At 40.4% G+C, this 15,541-nt stretch overlaps 1 protein-coding gene across 6 annotated transcripts in view; it reads right to left on the reverse strand.

Annotated features, from left to right (window-relative positions):
• Window positions 1-2,135: 2,135 nt before the first annotated feature.
• Window positions 2,136-15,541, reverse strand: part of trc (Serine/threonine-protein kinase tricornered) — a 281,866-nt gene continuing 268,460 nt past the window's right edge. For all 6 annotated transcript variants that reach the window (XM_011313345.1, XM_011313348.1, XM_011313344.1 and 3 more), the window contains one exon: window positions 2,136-3,708. In XM_011313345.1, coding sequence (XP_011311647.1) covers window positions 3,593-3,708 — 116 coding nt within the window. In that variant the 3' untranslated portion in view covers window positions 2,136-3,592. The remainder of the gene's footprint in view (window positions 3,709-15,541) is intronic.

Genomic DNA, 15,541 nt, shown 5'->3' on the forward strand with positions numbered 1-15,541 from the left:
AAATTTTCTTATTTTACTTTTCCCACCACCAAGTTTATGCCGAATATCCCCTCTACTCTTGCCTACACGCAGGGCATCACGGGCCCGAAGGGGGGCGCAGCCATAAATTTTATGACTTGAGACAATTTAGCCTAATTGAGGTCGGGAGCTGAAGTAGCTCCGAGAGCTGAGGTTGCCCACCTCTGGCTTATAGACTCCTGTGCCAGGGGGAATGGATGCAAGCGGAAGCGGCACAGGCCAAGCTTGACATCTTCAAAAATATCGCTGAAACATGAATCAAGATAGAATGACCAGGAAGTACAAAACCAGGAAGGCCTTTAAAACCTACATCCCTAAGAGGAAGAACTGGGAAACTATAAAGAAAACAGGTACCAATGTCATCCACTGGTAGACAGATGGCTCAGGATACAGAGGCTGATTTGGAGCAGGACTGTACGGACCAGAGGAAAACTACAGGTGCAACTGGTCGTTAGAGACTGCGGTGGTCATATTCCAAGCGGAAGTTTTGGCAATCAAAAAGTGCTCCGAGCTTCTGGTGTACCGGATGACAGTCAACAAATACATTTTTGTGGGGACAGATAGTCGAGCCGCTATAACAGGTCTATTCAAGTCCAGTGCTGACCCTAAGTTGGTCTGGGAAACCATGGAAAGCCTGGAAAAACTGGGGACCAGCACCAAGGTGACCCTTGCCTGGGTCCCAGGAACACGAGGACGTCCGCGGCAACGAAACGGCAGATGGGCTGCCGAAGCAGAGGGCAACAAATGCGAACGACTCTTCGCCAGTGGGCGTCCCTCATGCCGTGGTTGTAGGCCACAAAAGCAAAAGTTCCAACGTGAACAATCGGAGCGGTGGAAGGACACAAAGACCTGCAAGAAGGCCAGGGCAATCATGCCTGGCCCCAGCAAGAAAAGGTCCAAAGACCTAGTGGCCATGGACAGGAAAAGTCGGGCCACTGCGATCAGGCTGCTCACAGGACATGGTAGATTTAAAGAATATTGCAGAGTCATCGGCATGAACTCGGATGGGTGGTGCAGATTCTGTAATGAAGTAAAAGAGGACAGTCTACACATCCTATGTGGGTGGCGGAAAAAATATCCGGGAAAAAAAATCCCGGAAAAAATATCCCCGGAAGAAATATCCCCGGAAAAAATATCCCAGAAAAAAATATCCCCGGAAAAAATATCCTTCCAATCATACATTTCATTGCCCTTGCGTTTTCACAGCCCCTGCGGGGTCGAGGGGCGAAGCCCCGGTGGGGGGGGGGGGGGGGCGAAGCCCTCTCCCACTCCCCACATAACACATTAAATGAAAATTGGAGAAAAAAAAAAGATGATTTTAATTTCATGGGGAATCGAACCCTTAACCCTTTTATATGTTATAATAAATAAAGAAATTTTTTTCTAAAATACATTTTGTAAATTATTAAAATTAGAATCTTTAAATATTTATTATTAGGAATTAAATATTAGAATTTTTCTTGGGGATAATTTTTCCGGAGATATTTTCTTCAAGAATATTTTTTCCGGGGATATTTTTTCCGGGGCTATTTTTTCCGCGATTTTTTTTCCGGGATATTTTTTCCGGGAATGTTTTTTCAGGGATTTATCCTATGTGACTGTCCAACTCTAGCAACGACAAGACAGCACTGGTGGAGAACTGCCTTCCACACCGCAAATAAAGTCGCAAACAAGGATGCGACGGATCTGTTAAGACTGGCAACAGGGCTGGGCTGGACCTATAATCCCAGCATATAACAAGCGGAGCTACAATAACTCTAATCTGAGTTCGGTGGCATTGGAGAGGCTAGTCCGACCATCCGCATACTAAAAATCTAATCTAATCAAAGGATATAGCCTAGCCCACAAAGACCCGAGTGCAATGGCCCTAGTTCAATGCTCAAAGAGGCAACCCTGAATTCAATCTAAATACTACCATGTATGTAGAGCAGTTGGTCATTTTGATGAGAACTCAGGTAAAGGTCGTCCAAGTTATTGAATTCAGTAAGTGAGTAATGCAAACCATGGACAAACTTGTTGAAATGGAACGATCAGGATGGTCGAATATTTACTGTTTTCAATTCATTTTTTTATTTTTTTGTTTATTTAATAATATATTTTTTTCTATACATTCGCCATCCACATAATTTTTATTCATTTGTTTCCCATAAGAGACTTATTTTTAATGTCACGAATGCATGAATCATGAAATCATTGATTATTCCCAGTAATTTATTTTTGAAAATTATGGACCGGTTGCACGAAGGTGTAATAATTATTTAAGGTAATTGTCGCTGGTGCAGCCAGTTCTGTAACTGTCGAATTACAAGTGGATGGCGTGCATATCCAGGGGAATTACAGGTATTGTAAACAAATTTATTTTGAAGCCATTTTCTATAAAATATGTCATTATTCTATCACCTTTTCATCAAAATTCAGGAACTGTTGAATAACGGACATCGTCATGATTTATTATTTCCTTTTTACCGTCTACAAAATGACATTTTCAGGATACTCCATGCGTGTTAAACGCCATTCTATTGAAAGCATAAAAAAAAATTAGATTCGTTACTAGGTCGAAAAAACTTTCCACACCTTCTGACGAAGTAATACATTGTATTATTAGTACATAACGTCAGACATTTCCGCACGCGCGTGTAACACATACTGTTTTTTGTCAATTCTGGCAAAAAAATCACTTTTTGGTAGAATTTTCCATGCATAACTAATACACATGGAAGCCGCCACAACTAATGTTTCCCACAGATAAAACCATACCGAAATGGTCCATTTTACAATATTTACCAGACTTAACTTTGTCGTGTTTGGTAGGGAACAAGGCTTTCCATTTGTGCGGAGAATATTGAAAATTTAAGGGTGACATATATATTCACATTAAGTATTCCCCTACGACTTATAAATTTTACGCATGACGTACGAAATATTCTAGGCCGTCAAAAACGTGCGAAAAAGTGAACTATTTTATCATATCATACACAAAGAGTGATTTCACGGCCTGCTGATAAACATCTGCGTAAGAGCCTTACTATAATCCGAATCACCTTAGAGAATAACTTCGTCGATTCAAATCGCAAACATTTTGGATCTGTAAAATTTCCTGCCACTTTGAATAACAAAAAAAATCGTTCTATCACAGCACGCATCTTTGATAATAATTATTAATTCATGCTCCAATTCTTCACTAAATTGTTTCTTCATTTCAATGAAACACTATTATAAGAGAGAGGAAAAAAGGGGGCGGGAGGAGGATGAAGTCTGAGAATGCAAGAGAGAAAAGCAGAAAGAGAGACAGAGAGCTGGAAAATTTGTTGTAAATCCTTCAGTGACACAACAACTAGATTATCATTGACCTTTTTGAATTCAGGCGCTTTATTGATTCCTATCCTATTTGCAAGAATGTGTATCTTTCTTCTGTTGTAAAAACAAGAACAATACATAATCGATTTTTTTCTCTCATTTATTCAATCTTGGGCAGACTCCTGGCCACGAAAGTCAATGTTTGGTGGTGCACCTGAACGGGCAGAGCTATAATATCACTTTCACGATTCAATGTCGAACAGGAATGATCGCATTGCTATTTTTTCGTTGGTGTGCCTCGTTGTGTTAATCCCTCGAAACGCTTGAAAGTGTAGTTTATGAACACCCAGTCCTTGTAAATTACTTCTCCATCTTGGGGTAGTGGGGCTGAAGCTGAAAGAGAAAAATAATGAAAACTGATTGAATCTCTTGGCTTGGTAAAAATGTTTAAACAATAATAATTGCAAAATAAGATATTCTGTGACAATATGAAAAGTTATACATTGTCAATCTGAGGTGCATACATCTTATAAAACAGACTGCGACGGTAAGTTTGTGTTTGTTTTCTGATGGTTTAAAAGAAGTGAATATCATGGGCAGATTTCAAAACTCCTTTTTCTGTCACTCCTCAGGAAACAAAGTATGAACCGTCTTTACGGATGTGTAGCAAAAGTCAGTATAGCTGTTGTTAAGTGGTATTTTGCCATGTTATTTCTTCAGTGATCATTTACACGACTTTCTATTTTATTTCTATTTTTTATGTTTTACTTTTTATTTTTTATTTTTTATTTCTGATATTTGATATTTTTCTATTGTGAAAATCAAGAGAGGGAAAGACAAAGTAATTTCATTGTAATAATATTAATTCTGTACTTCATTTAAAATAAATTGAACACCACTACGGTTCATTATGAGAAAACGATTTCGGGGAGAGTTGTGAAACCGAGGAACTTCTGGGATCCTTATTATTCAACCGTAGTCCAGTCACATTTTTTTGTCGCCTCAAGTGTTGTGCATGACTTTGATTCAGGTATGACTACCTCATCAGGATAATTACCCCAATTACCACACGTCGACGGTGTGACGCCATTTTTTGGGGATCACTTCCCGGTTGAGTAATGTCATGGAGTACCTATTGAAACATTTTAAAAGAACAAGATGCTTTCGGCACCTTTGAATCCTGTGCAAGAACAGCTGAGGATTTCGTTTGCATTCTGAGGAAGTTTGCAAGGGCTGCTTACGAGTCCTAGGAGAATCACACAGAGCGTTTTTTATCGTTTCGGACGCCTTGACTTACGGACCATATATTTCAGCGCTTCCTGGTGGAATAGTTTTGTGGTGACAACATGCTCAAAATGAAAAGAAAGGATATCAAAAGATTCTATCTTCGAACAGTTTGTCCACAAGGTGGTTAAAACTGCCAAAAAAGCTCAGAACGATACACTTGACTTGGAAGAGTTACCCATTACCCGTGACATGGCCTCACGTGTTACGGAAGGAGATATACAGAAGATTTAATTATACTCGAATTAATATAATTGCGCAGTCCATATCGAGAGCTGTCGAAGATTGAAGCGCAAAGAATACCGATCTCATCTGGAAAATAGTCGCAGTCACATTGTACACATTTCTTCCAACTATTAGACATTATCATTATTATTATTCTTGCTTGGCAAATAAGAAGGTGGGTTTGAATGGATGAATTCATCAGTGCTCTGCTAAATTTCCTCAGGAGATGGAAACCGTCTATTCACCAGGCAATGTTGTACCGCCCGACAAAGTGATAGTCATAAAGCGCAAGGTCTCGAGGATATACTCCACGTGGAAAAATTTCTCAGCCATACCTACCATTCCAGAATTTTACTGGTTGGTCTTGATAACGCTTAGCAGTGATGGTTTCCCCTTGTTGGAGTATCCTATCGCAAATTACGCTTTTGGAATCCCACTAAATACACAATAACAACTTTTTCCCGTGAATGTTGGATTTTGTAGTGCTTGTTAATGGTTCCCCCGATCCAATTTTCCGCCAAAGTCACGATGTGATACTAAAAGTATTTCTATTTGAATCTGGTGAGTAGGCCTGTCGCAATTTCACATCGTCGATTTTCATTTTCTGACATACAATAATGAGCTACCAAACGACCTTCCTTCTGTATTCTCTCAATTATTTTTTGAGGCCGCCGAATAGCTGATTAAATTACTCGGAGAGTATCAGCAAGTCACTCCTGCATTTCACAGCGATTTTCATTTAGTAGGCTGTTCATCTTCGCATCATCGACTTGTTTTAATTGACCAGGACCTCCTATAATCTTGAGATTCGAATTTCCATTACGAAAATCTTTAAGCCACTTTCTACCTGAGCTGCAAGATGCAACACTCTCTTTCAAAGCTGAACATATCATGCCATGTGTTTCTGTAGCGGTTTTCCCAAGTTAGAAGGTGAAAGAGTGCAGTGCTTCGCATGTCTCTTGTCGACAGACATTTTAATTTTGTATGTTTTTCGAGGTTGTCGTAATCAACCCAAAATGGTACGTCCGGCATCTGATAGCTCACACATGGTTCTTTAAAACGGTCTTTATTGCGGTGAACTTTGTGAATTTAAATGTTTGTCATGATAAATTTTAATTTGAGGCCGAGAAATAAATCAGACATCTAATTATTGGAAATTCGTGGTATGATTGATATTTTATTTCCGATTATATTGTATTATTGCAAATTATTGGTGTGAAATATATTTGATTTCTGTCGTTTAGATTTGCTCTGATTGGGTACGACCTCAACGTCTAATCAAAGCCTATTAGTTGTCATAGCGAAATAATGACAGAGTCATTAACGATTAAGAGAAGGGTGGTCGCTTGGATCAGTTGCACCATCAAATCGGATTTCTCGTCGGGAGAAGTGTTATGCCCCAGAAATACAATTAATTAAGAAATAGTATTAGGTAATTTCTCAGAATATGAGGACACGCGAAGTGGCACATATTATCAAAAACATGTAATGTCGAATCAGACAATGTTGAAATATAAACTATCCCGAATATTTGTGGAGTAAGTCCACATATATTCGTCATAATGTAGATCACTGGGGTGGAGTGTCAGCACTTCACCTCATCAACGGCGATGGCCTTTACGCACACCTGGCACGTCACCCGATGTCTCTCCAGGTGTAAAACAAAGACAGAACACTTGTTGCAATCGAATCCACGATGAAATATAAGCTCGTGAATTCGTTGCCACTGAGTCAGTTAGTCAGGTTGTCAAACACAGACAATTAGTAATCCGACGATTCGTTAAGTCACTTTCTTGTAACTCATATTGCCTGATATTTATGGCATTAGTCAAAGACTTTATTTATTTAATAAATCGTTTAAACGTTAAAAAAGTTGAATCTCCCTGAGAGATATTCATTTCTAATTATCTACGCGTGATCTATCCCTATCATCGACCCCAACCGCTCGGGTCTATAACAGAAGTTTTAAGACTACGCTACGGTACGAATTTGTTTGTGTCAAATTTTATCATTTTCTCGAAACTTGAAAGTTTTAGTTTACTCTCTCGATGTCTGCGACGGAGTTTTTCTTCATTGTCGACCGCTGCATTATTTCGGCACCCAGCCGCCTCCGCGGTTGATATGACTGAGTTGCCGGCAGCGGTTCATTTTGTTTGCCGGTCTCATTTTTATAATTATTCGGTCATTCTTTATCTATCTATCATGTTCAATCTCCAGCCTGATGAAACGGGTCGAAAGCAAATATTCGAAAGTCATCTTTTCAAATTATTTTGATACGAAATAAATTTTATTCCCTTAGGGACTAGCGAAGCGAGGTTAGAATCGTACTTTCCAGACCCTACGAGAATAAAATATGGTGTGCCTCACGGAATTAAAGTATTTTCTGACTGATGTGATTATAAACTCACATCTCTTCAGAAAATACTGTACTCCCTGGAAGCACAATATACCATTCATCATCTTTACAAATGAATAAAACGAATCAAAGTAATGAAAAATATTTTGAATACAGAAAGTGTAGTATCAGGCCGACATTGCAAGTCAGGCACGCAGGAAGAGAGTGGATACTGCTAGTAGAAGAAAAACGTTGGGATGATAGACTTATATCCGGTCATCATCAGTACTGTTAAATCAATCGACAATTGTCATAGCACCCATAATTAACTTAGAATAGCAATACTTATCCACGTATGCAAAACGTACAATTCCCCTGTAATAATATGATAATATTCGGTAACATGTAGAAAGGTCACATTCCGAAATGTGTTCAGCTTTCTCATTTATCATCGTACGCTGTTCATTAAGGTCGCACTAATAGTGGAAATTTGACTCGATTTTTGATCAGTTATTAAGACCCCGTCTATTCACCAATTCATTTGGACGAATCTGATAAAAATAATCATTTTTTAGAACATTGCCCTTAAAGCCACTATAAACTCTGGTATTTAACATTTGCTACTCTTTTTTTATATTTTCATCATAGGTTCAATGATATGGATACATTTTTCAGTGGGATTGTTGCTCCTTACGGCCTGATTCAGAGCAAAATTCAACGGACGTGCAATGGTACTCGCCATGCTAGGCTTCCATATAGCTGACGAAACTCGTCTGGGAAAGATATAAGAGCGTTTGATGTTGGAAACATTTGAAAGATCAAGTTAGTCTTACCTTCACACAGTTACCACTATAGAAATCAGGATTTCAGCATTCAACATAAGCTCATCACTACGATATGTTCTATACATACAACTTCAAAACATCCCATAACCGTGAATAGCCTGAATCACTCTTCAGGAGGGTATATTTCTTGACAACAGCATCATTCATTATCATTGATTGCTCCAAGCAGAACGAGTCCTTTAAGTCTGGCTTTGTGGATCTTCGTCTGGAGTTTCAGTCATGAGTAATTTTCCATATCAAAACCACAGCCTAGTGCCCGATTTCTTATAATCAAATGGTTCAATATATTAGATGTACGGTGTATTTATACAGGGCGTCCCAGGAGTACATGCTGATCCGGAACCAGCATGTACAAGGAGTGATTCTGAACCGAAAAGTCCTTTTCCACTTTTGGATCAGAAGCACCCCGTCGGAGATATTGTGGTAAATAAGGAAGCCAATGACGCTGCACCGTTAAGCGGCAGTACGTCCGTGTGGCGCCGCGCTTATGTGTGATTGATGCCCCTTCCAGGCAGCGGGATACGGTTCTCCACTCACCCGTGAGCGAGAGAGAGAACGGATGATACTTCATTCTCGCTCTCCTGCATCACTCCACTGAAATGTTTTTGCAAATATCTCGTAAACAATTGAGTTTTAAGGATTTTTCCATTGATTATTATTTGTTGAAAATCGAATTTGCAACAGAATAATCTCATGTAAAAATCACATAAGCCTAATTATTTATTTAATAATTGCAATAAACGGTTTCATGGTTTTTAATCGTTATTTAAATAACTATGGGACCTAGAGCATTTTTCTATTAGATCATTTTTGTTGCAAATCCGATTTGCGACAAAAAATAATCATGAGATCATCATCTTATGAGATTGTTAAAGAAAAGCTTGTTTTTCGGAATAATCTCGAAAATCACAGCGATCGCCCTGTCCTTTTCCGAGACAATTGTTGAATTGTTAATTATCTCAGATACCAGGAGAACTGGCTCTTTTTATCAAAGAACCTTTTTTCTCGTTAATGAAATTCAACAAAAAAAAAGTTCTATTGATAAAAACCCCTCAGACTCTCGGTTGGTGAGATAATTAATAATTAATCAATTGTGGGATAAATGGGAAGGGGATGTAACACAACTTCAACAGGTCTGCCATGCGGGCAGATTTCTACTTCAGAAGTGCACCAGTAATAAACCAAAACTACTCAAGCAGCTCAACTTGTCAAAGGGACCGGCAGGTACAGTGCAATTCCAGGAGGCAGTTGTCAAAATGCTCGGATTGTGCTAGCATCCATCAACAAACACATTCCAATATAAATCGAAAGATTTCAACTCAATGAGCTTCAGAGTACTGCTCTCGGAAATAGCTCAGAATTTCGAACCTCTTGGATTCATCACACCAGTAATCATTCAAGGAAAAATACTCATCCAAGAATTATGGCTGCTCAAACTTCATTGGGATGATCAACTTCCACTGGATTATGTTCGAAGGTGGAAAGAGTTCAGGGGAGAACTCACGCAACTCAACTAACTCTCCATTCCTACATGGCTGAGTTCATCGCCAACAATCACCAACGTACAAATACGAATACAACGAGGCAACGAGACACCAACAATCAACTTGGTGTGCGCAAAGACAAGGGTAGCACTACTGAATAGGATGACCATACCACGCCTAGAGCTCACCGCAGCTCTCCTGCTGACGAAAATTGTCAGCTGGACTCAACAAACATTGGAACTCAACGCAGAGACATACCTCTGGTCTGATTCATTGGTCGCCCTGGCATGGATAAATAGTCATCCCTCGAGATGGAAGGAATTTGTTCAAAATCGAGTGACGAAAATCCAAAAATCTTTACCAACAGCAGTCTGAAGACATGTTGGTGGGATTTACAACCCTACTAACTGCGCTTCCCATGGCTTCTCAACGAGCCAACTCAACGAACATTAACTGTGGTGGAACGGGCCCGACTGGCTAGCGAGAACGCCGTCGGCCTGGCCACAGAATAGAAGCAGCACTCCAACGGAGGTCTCAATTGAAGAGAGACCAGCATGAGCTCACCCAGTGACTGCCGAAGCACGACAACATCCATTGGCAGAGTTCCTCAACAGATATTCTACGTTATCCAAGGTACTTTAAGTCACCGCAATGATGAATCAAGCAATAAAACGATTTCGCAGGCAACCAACGCCAGAATCACCAGTATTAACAACAAGAGAACTCAACGAAGCAAGGACATTCTGGGGAAAGTTAACACAAACCCAATATTTCTAATCTGTGTTTCAGAATCTCAACAGAGACATTCAACTGCCTCACCAACATCCACTGGCCAAGCTAACACTGAGAATAGACTAACAAGGAATTCTCAGGCTTGGTGGTCGATTAAAAAATTCATTGCTCGATCCAGACGAGACTCATCCAATGATTCTACCACGACAATCTCGGCTGACAACGCTCATTATCAACGACGTTCACCAGAAAACTCTCCACGGAGGAGTGCAATTAACCATGGCCTACATCAGGCAACGATGCTGGATAATTGGTGGCAGAAAATCAGTGCACGCATCGATTCTACGATGTGCCATCTGCACCAGAATCAGGGCAACGCGAGCTCAACAGCTGATGGATCAGCTTCCAACGCCGAGAGACTTTGTCCCAATGACGGATGATCTAGATGATCTTCAGGCTCTCACACTAGCGCATTTCCTTATCGGCGAGCCTCTTCAACTTATCCCGGAGCCATTCCAGCTCAACGCAAACACCGCCAAAATAACACGATGGAACCTGCTGACTCAGAAAATACAACAATCTTGGTCGAGATGGTCCAAAGAGTGTCTTCAAATATATCATTTCATCTACAAGTGGAATCAACGTCAACGCAACATCCCAATCGGGGATATGGTCCTCATGGTCGATGATGCTGCATCTCCAGCACACTGGCCGTTTGCTAGAGTGACTGGAGTCAGACCAGGGGCTGACAGACTCGTAAGATTCGCTGAACTACTCACTGCAAGAGTAGAGGTGCCAACAAACCATGACGGAAAACCAGAGCCAGGAAAAGCTCCGATTCATCGTCGCTACTTCACGAGACCGATCGCAAAACTCTGCTTGCTACCAACGGACCCATCCCCAGCAGATCAACCAGAAGACATCAATGCAGACCTACCAGATAACAACCAGAGCGATTGATCAACGAGGATTCATCACACGTGATGAATGCGGGCGGGATGTTTAAAGTACAGCCAAAAAATGCCCCCCAACTCGACGATAAATGATCGATTAACTTTGGACACTTCCGGGGTTCATCGGATTGGTGACCCTCGGTGACCACAGAACTTGGGACCCCCCAAAAACCATTCGTACAGTGAACGTCTTCTAATACGCACCTCAACTTTCCATGTCAAATTAACCATTCACGCCTCTCAACGATGTTCCGCGAGTGTCTCACCGACGCACAACGAATTAGTCGTTTAAGTAACGTCAATTACTCGTTTAAACCAAAGTGTCTTGCATTGAATTTACTTCACTCAACGATTTCTCAACGTTCTTTGTATATTATTGTATATATTAGACAGGTGATAATTAAACGCAAAGTGTTTTATAATTAGGTTTTCTTATTACTCGATCTTCTCTTTCCGATACCGTTTTCCAATTTTCCGACGCCTAACCACCCAAAATCACCGTCCCTGATCAAACATCATCTGATGGAAAAATGCTGTAGGCTCAATAGTTATTTTAATAACGATTAAAAACGATCAAACCATTTATTCCAATTATTAAATAAATAATTGGGCTTATGTGATTTTTACATGGAATTATTTTGTTGCAAATTCGATTTGCAACAGATAATAATCAAGGGAAAAGTCCTTAAAACTCAATTGTTTGCGAGATATTTGCACAAACATTTCTGTGGAGTGATGCGAGAAAGCGAGATAGAAGTATCATCCGTTTTCTCTCTCGCTCACGGGTGTGTCGAGAACCGTATCTCGCTGCCTGGAAGGGGCATAACTCACACATGAGCGCGGAGCCACACGAACGTGCCGCTTAACGCTGCGGCGTCATTGGCTCCCTTATTTACCCTAATATCTCTGAGAGGGTGCTTCTCATCCAAAAGTGGAAAAGGACTTTTCGGTTCAGAATCACCCCCTGTACATGCTGGTTGCGGATCAGCATGTACTTCTAGGACACCCTGCAGAGGACGTACTATAGATTTAATCTTGAAAATAGTCGCCATCAATTTGCATGAAATTGTCCCATCTATCAGGCAATTTCGCAATCCAAGCGCGGAACAAAAATGGTGGTAGTTACTGGATGAATTCATGAATGCTCTGCAGGACTTCATCAGGACATTGACTATGTATTCACCAGGTGATGTTATAAAGCCTGAAAAGTTTGGAGGATACGCTGCCTATGGCAGAATGTCCTAGTCGATTGTGGAGATAACTTTCTGAGTTTTTTTTGCTGAATATCGCCTCGCCGTATTCTGTAACTGAACAACTTGAATCGTATCACTACCGGTAAAAGGTTTCTGTTCCTCAATAGTGGCTGATTGAGTTACTCCGAGACTATCAGCTTGTGGTTTGCCAGAGATTATCATTGAGTCGGATCTCTTCTTCAATTCAATCAATTTCTTGATCAATTTTTTGAGCTCAATCTTTTTCGTTGCGTTCAGGACGTTCATTATCCCGGAGATCAAAATTTAAATTTCGAAATGTTTTAAACCACTTTTTATATCTGGTATAAGATACTCTTTTTATATATGTCGTGAAACTTTTTTTCAAGGAAACATCATTTCTTGTTCTTGTGCAGCGGTTTTTCCAAGATGGAAGATCACAAGGAGGCAGTACGCCATATGCTACTTATCGAACGATATTTTCATTTAGTATTTTTTTCTAGATTGTGTTAATCAAGATAAGTATCGATAAGATTATATTAATTATTAGATAAGTACCCAATATGCTACTTATCGAAGTACATTATGATTTAGTAATTTTTTTTGGATTGTGTTAATCAAACCAGAATCGCACTGCAGTCATTGAATCATACACCTAATATCTTACTCACCGGCAAGGTGTAGTTCACTGGAAAAGGAAAGGAACTAAATCGTTTAACTGAACATCCTAACAATAATCAATGAAAAAAAAAAAGTTGTTATTACTCGTCAATAACATCGTGAGCAACAGCACATTTTGCCTTTGTTTCTAAGAATTCATGGAGAATATCTACCATCGTTGCCCTGGGTGTGTTTCGTGTCGATTTGATCTTTTTTTAAATCCACTTGTTGTCCGCTCTCGAACAAAATTAGCATTCACTCTCAGTATCAGTTCGCCGATGCTATTGAGAATCGCAGAATCGCCGTCAATTTCTTTGTAATGTGAATAGATAGTGGCAGGAAGGAGTGGTCTGAAGCACCTTCCTCATTCTTCTTTTTGACAGCGGCACAATTCCTGCCTAAAAACAGCTCATCACGGATGACACTCCAGAAATGTTCAAATACAACATCGTTGAAGTGCTTCTCGACTATAGCCTGTAACGTGATATTTTACGCAGCTACTGTTCCTCGACCGTTTCGTGTCAGTTAATTGACTTCCACCACACGGGAAGTCACCTTCGATGGCGAGAGTCCTGAGAGAAGAGAGAAATTAGTCTAATTGTAATTGTTTTTCATTTAAAATCAAAATTATGCGCCACTGCGTTTGAGGACAACTTCGACGATCGTCAGGAGGCCGAGAGATGTCATTGGACTTCAGATGTTATCTTCGGGAACTGATTTTGGGCATGACCACGGATGAAGCCTCAATTCAGTTGCCATTATTAGGCATGTAATGTAGTTTACCAAACACGAGGCTGATTGGCAATCAGTGGAAAAATGGGAATAAATTCATTGAAGGAGAGCTACGATTCTCTCAGGGTAGTTTTGAACGCAGAAATTGATTTGGATTAGTTCAGACAGCGCCGAGAATTTATTCTCATTCACTATGAACAGGGAAATTGATGTAAAGCATCGCCGAATTCTATAGCGCAGTCGTGAATAATTATTTGTACCGGTCGCGCATGTCTAGTTGTTTGGGATTGACAAATGATGACGTTCTCCTCAGCAATCATATTTTTGCAGCGTTCCCTACCGGTTACCTCGCGTTCACGTGTTTGCGGTAATGTCTTCTGGTTTGGTGGGCATTAGAGACAGACCTGTGATAATTTTGATTGTTGAAGAAGCTCGAGAAACGCCACTCCTGATTCTCGTTACATTTTACTGCTCGTCGAGGATATCTGCTGTGTTTTCGGAGGATTTATCGGGTCTCTGGGTGAGCGTGGTGGCCGTTTCCTTTGTATTTTCTTAATTATTTTATCTTGCGCAGAGATTCTGTATCTTTCTTTATTGATGTTCAGAACATTCGAGACCTCCAAGACTATTAGTTGAAAATGCCCCTTAGAGAATCTCTGGCCATTATTATGAGTGAATTTTCGGTTCTCTCCCTATCAGGAGAGATCTTGATGTTGAATGTAATTCTGATTTTTAAATAACTTTATTAGTCATGTAATTATTAGTAGATAAACAAGGCCGGTTCTGGACATAGGGACCTGAAGGGGGGTCCCGCCGGGGTGAGGCTGCGGGGGAGAGCAATGTCGCATTCTTCTTGACTCTCGGTCGGTAATGGCTGGTTCTGCTTTATTGCCGATGGTAATGTCCGACGTCAAACTTTTGGGTTGGTTATGGGGGGGGGGGGCATCACCATGTCATATTTCACGTTGAACATCCACCATATGATATCTGATATCCAATATCTAGTATGTGATATCTACTATCTAATCTCTCATTTCTGATGTCCAATATCTAATATTTCATAGCTGGCAATAGTAGTTGTTAAAATTTTCAGACGTTCTCTTGCCGGTAAATTTGTTTCTTTTATGCCACCTCAAAAATCGTAATTACAACAAAATAATTCATGGTTTTGAATTTTCGTCTCCAAAATCACCATGAGTAGCAGAAACTAATAATAAGAAACATGATTTTTTCTCTTATCAAATCTGAGGAATGATTTTAAACTCGATACTTCTCTACTTCTCCCTCTGTCTCTCTCTCTCTTCCTCCCTCCCTCTCTCTCTCCCTCCCTCCCTCTCTCTCCCCCCCCCCTCTCACTCTCTCTCTCTGAGGTGAGACGTATAATGATAGTGCACTCGCAAAAGTTAAGAAAAACTGAGAATTTTGTATCCTTCAGCGTATTAACAACTGAAAGTGGTAATCTGCTCTCTTGTCTGCATAAATCTTATAAATTTTTCGACTTTTTAACAACACGGTTTGATATGGTGGCCAAGGGTAAGGAAGGTTGGGACTAAGAACCAGTTAAAAGCACTCCAGGGAAATTTCCTCAGGGCTGCAACTGGGGCGATGAAAACCACACCGACCAAAGCCTTGGAAGTGGCAATGAACACACCACCACTTGATCTAGCTGTGCTGTACAAGGCAGAGGCAACCGCCTACAGGCTGGTATGTCAGGGGGAATGGAATCAGTCGAGCGCGGCACATGTCAAGCTCGATATACTGAAAA

This window comes from Fopius arisanus, unplaced genomic scaffold, assembly GCF_000806365.1.
Source record: "Fopius arisanus strain USDA-PBARC FA_bdor unplaced genomic scaffold, ASM80636v1 scaffold00116, whole genome shotgun sequence".
NCBI classification, from domain to species: domain Eukaryota; kingdom Metazoa; phylum Arthropoda; class Insecta; order Hymenoptera; family Braconidae; genus Fopius; species Fopius arisanus.